This window comes from Jatropha curcas, chromosome 4 (assembly GCF_041381405.1).
Source record: "Jatropha curcas cultivar XTBG-Jc1 chromosome 4, XTBG_Jcur_1.0, whole genome shotgun sequence".
Lineage (NCBI taxonomy): Eukaryota > Viridiplantae > Streptophyta > Magnoliopsida > Malpighiales > Euphorbiaceae > Jatropha > Jatropha curcas.
This window is the reverse complement of record NC_143154.1, coordinates 10895040-10899736: the sequence shown is the minus strand read 5'-3', so window position 1 is coordinate 10899736 and position 4697 is coordinate 10895040. Positions and strand designations below refer to the sequence as shown.

General features: G+C 35.5%; 1 protein-coding gene across 1 annotated transcript; it reads right to left on the bottom strand.

Annotated features, from left to right (window-relative positions):
- Positions 1-628: 628 nt before the first annotated feature.
- On the bottom strand, positions 629-1394 carry LOC149496850 (uncharacterized). Its single transcript, XM_089720121.1, has 2 exons — positions 995-1394; positions 629-887 (listed from the first exon to the last, which is right to left on the bottom strand). The coding sequence occupies exons 1-2, from the start codon at positions 1377-1379 to the stop codon at positions 859-861; spliced, it is 414 nt and encodes a 137-aa protein (XP_089576247.1). The 5' UTR covers positions 1380-1394; the 3' UTR covers positions 629-858.
- Between the last annotated feature and the right edge of the window lie 3303 nt (positions 1395-4697).

Here is a 4697-nt window from a genome sequence, read left to right as displayed (position 1 = left end):
CCATTCATGCTGGGTGTACCAGGCATTGTATATTGAGGGACAATTCCACATTCCTGTAGGAAAAGCGCAAAAGGTCCTGGACGTTGTTCGCCTGAACCGTCATATTTACCATAATATTCACCACCACGGTCAGATCGAATAGATTTAATCTTCTTTCCTAGTTGATTTTCAACTTCGGCTTTATAAGATTTAAACACGTCCAAAGACTCAGATTTTTCATGAATGAGATATAAGTAACCATAACGAGAATAGTCATCAATGAATGATATAAAATATCTTTGGCCATTTCTAGTTGCAATATGGAATGGACCGCAAATATCTGTATGAATCAGTTCTAAAACATTGGATGACCGAATGGCACCTAGTCTCTTTTGTTTAGTCTGTTTTCCTTTAATACACTCAATACAAGAATCCAAACCTGTGTAATCAAGTGTATCTAAGATACCATCAGAAACAAGACGCTCAATTCTCAATTTGGATAAATGACCCAAACGTCTATGCCAAAGTACAGCTGAGTTATCAATATTCAACTTTCTTTTGGTACCTCTTGTAGTAACATGCAGGGATTCATGATAACTAGTATCAATGTCTAACATATATAGATTATCACATTCATTCAAGCAACCAGTACCCAAAACTTTTGAATTCATAGATAAAGTGAATACACTGTCTCCAAAAGAACAATGAAAACCAGATTTGTCCAAAAAGGAAACAGAAATCAAATTCCTTCTAAAAGAGGGAATAACAAAAGTATCTATAAGATCCAAAAAATAACCAGTACTTAAACATAATCTAAAATGTCCAATTGCCTCTACTTCAACCGGATCGCCATTTCCTACATAGACGTATCTTTCACCGTCAGTTGGCTTTCTGTAGTTGAGGCAGCCCTGCAATGAAACACTTATATGAGCGGTAGCACCAGAATCCATCCAATAAGTGTTTTTAGGAGCTGAAGTTAAATTAACTTCACAACAGACTAAAACAAGGTACTTACCCCTCTTTGCAAGCCAAATAGCAAATTTAGGACAGTCCTTTCTCAAGTGATCCGTCTTTCCACAAAAGAAGCATTTTGGCACATAAGGCTTCTTTTGTACTGGATCTACAGCAGTAGCAGCAGCAGGTTTCTCAATAGCCTTTTCAACAGTCTTTGCAAAAGGCCTCTTTCTTTTCTTGTTCTTGCCCTTCCCAGCTGAAGAAACAAAATGAGCACTCTCTCTTTTGTTAGAATTCATCTTTTCCTCCTCATCAACACAATGAGAAATGAGCTCGTTAAGAGTCCATTTATTCGGCTGACAATTATAGGAAGTCCTAATTTGTCCATACTGAGAAGGAAGAGAATTCATAACCATATGGACTAAAAGGTCATCTGGTAAAGCCATACCCAGCGCCTTCAGTCTCTTTACAATTTGAGACATGCTAAGAATATGCTCCCGAACACCACCATTGCCAGCAAACTTCATGGAGGTTAATTTTCCTAAAAGTGTTCCCACTTCGGCTTTGTCATTCTTGACATAAGCCCTCTCCAGCTCGGCAAGATAGTTTTGAGCATTGTTCTTTTCAGCTGAGACAGAGTCTCGAACATGTTCTGGGACTCCTTTCTGCATGATCATCAGACCTAAGCGATTAGAACGCTCCCACTTCTCATACTGAACCCTTTGAACATCAGTGCTCGTATCAGTAAGAGGAGCAGGTTCGTCCACCCTGAATGCAAGATCCAAATCCATACAGCCCAGAAAGATCATAATGTCTGATTTCCAAGACTCAAAATTTGATCCCTCAAGTTTAGGGACACAATCAGGATTAAATGACATGTTAGCTGACATCGGAGAAAATAAACAAATAGATAAGTATAAGCTCACAATCCACAAATGAAACAATTCACATAAGTAGAGATCAAAAAATGGAAATAAGATACAGACACAACATTAATATTCTCATCTTTGGATGTAAAACATTAACTTGTAATTAGTATCTCAACGCAGCAATCAAATATTGATAACATAGTCCTGACAAATAATAAATCTTCCTTTGGGCCGATATATCATTGTCATGAAAATAATCAAACAATTATCACATACTTATTGCCAACATGTATTCAAAACTCAGCCAGATAGCAACCTTCCTTTGGGCCGATTAACTATCCGCAACGAATTCTAATACACCTGTCTAATATTCTAAAATAAATCAATTCAAGCAATAGAGGTCACTTTGGTGACTTATTGATCAAATCAATTTATTTTAATAAATATCAAACAGAATAGGGACTTAATCACTCCAAATTTTAATCTCAAGTCGACAAATTAATTCATTTAATTGTAATTAAAACAAAACAATTGCAATTAAATGAATTGATTGTCTAAATATTTAATAATCTAAAATTATTTAGCCTAAAAAAAAATTATAATCTAGTCTTTAAGTCACTAAATTAGAGACTAAGTTATAAAATTGGACTAAATAAATTTGAATAAATAAATTTTGGGGATCTAATTTAATTAAATATATATCCATGGGTCTAGACGAAAGAAAACAGGAAATTAGGGGCCTAATCTGAAGTTACAGAAAATTAGGAGCCTAATCTGAAGTTACAGAAACTTAGGGGCCTAATCCGAAATTATCCAGGGACCAAACCGTAATTTTTCATCCCTAACCCTAAAACCAACAAGAGACGGAAACTCCTTTCCGCCGACTCTCTTCAAAGAAACCTATACTGTTTTGTTTTTTTTTTTTTTTTTTTTTTTTTTTTTTTTTTTTTAAACAAGATCCGGCCACCAAAAAAACAACAAAATACCAAACGAACAATTAATCGTCAATGGCGTTAGTTCAAAACCTCTTACCTGTTCTTGGGAATCCGAAGAACAGTGAGAACAAAAATATATATATACATTTTTTTTATTAAACAAAACCCTCAATCTATAAACAGTAGGGTAAACAAATAAATAAATAAAAAATACGAAAATCAATCTAAAATCTAGCAATTATGCACAAGGCTCTGATACCACTTGTAAGAATTAATCTCAAAATGATTCAATAATAACCTAGATCGTGCAAACCACTAGATTCAACAAAATAGATTGAATAAGAAAAGGTTGCGTACCTGACATCGTTGTTCGTCGATCTTGATGTATAGAATTAGGTTTGCAGCCTTCCAGAGAATTGAAGAATCGATTTAGCGGAAGCAATACGAAAGGAACGTAAAACTGAATCGTATTCAACTCCTCTGGGGACCACGACCTTTATATACCTGTAGGGTTAGTACAATTCCTATTTCGGTCCTTTAACGAAATATGAATTATATAATGGTCTCTACACTTAATATCTATAATTAGTTGATACCTCAATAGTCAATTATTCACAATCAAGACCACATTTGAAATTGACTTTACAATTGGACTGCTGTACATATTTAATTTTACATATTAAGCCCACAATAGAAAATTAAATCCAACAGAGAGTATTATAATCATCTATCTTATGCCCTGCCCTTGGTGAAAGGAACAAAAGGCATTCACATTGAAGTGCTTTGGGACGGGGTTTGGCATAGGTCTGGGCTCAAATGGCTGGATCAACTTATCATCCATAGCCTTCTAGAAGATAAATGAAGAGGGACCCCCAAGTCTGTAAAGTTACGTTGGTCAATTCTGGAGACAAGTCTTGGAGGAGAAGGGGGAAGCTATCTATGGCCGGCCAGATTGGCTACTTCACTGCCTTTTTGAGCAACGGGAGGAACTGCATGATAGTTGGGCTGTTGGGGCTTTCTGTATTTGGAGGAGGAAGCCTGGTCTTCCTTATTTGGCCTGACTAGATTAGGTCAAAAATCTTGATGGTAGTAGCTATCAAGGCCATGAAGTCCGGAAGGTACTGTGTCCTCAACAGATTCTAGTAAAAAGGGAGCAGATTCTTGATAATGATATCGATTTGTTCTTGCTTTAAGGGACGGTTGAGCATTTGGGGAGCCTTGCCTCTCCACCTCATAAGGAATGAGGAGACAGACTCTCAAGCCCCTTGTTTGGTGGTCTATAGGTCCCTTCTAATAATGTCAACCTCAATTATTAACATGCCTACTATTGATATGTGTTTGATTACTCTAATTCTATGTGAAATCTAGAATAACAGAAATGAGTTGGTTTAGAATGCAAAAGAGAAATCTGCTATCAAATAGTTGAGTTAACAAGAAGCTTTTGATCTAAATAATTAGCAGCACGACAGAGTAAGAATAGTATTTCTACATATCAGGCTTCTATGACAGTTATAGTAGCTTCTATATGGACTCATCCGACTTTTTAAAGTATAATGTGAAAGTTGCATTGTTTTGTAATGATAGAAGGCTGGGTTTTACAATAGTGCTTCACGATGCTTATGATGGTCCTATTGCAGCATGCCATGGTTTGCTCTATGACCCTCAAGATCCTATGATGGCCGAATTTCTCGATTATAGAGAGGCTCTTATTGGACAAAGGAGGAAGTCCTTGATTAATTCGATTCAATATTTTTCCTTTTAATAAAGAAAATATTACTTCATTTATTTATACAGAAATTGAAATAAAAATTTATAATTTTTTTTGAAATTTTAAACAAAAATTTAATTAGATAATGCAACTTTGTTAAAATTAACCAACAATAATACTATGCCGTTTTAAATAACCTAAACACACACACGACGGCAAAAAAGTCAATAGGATAAAAGCCACAATTCTCCC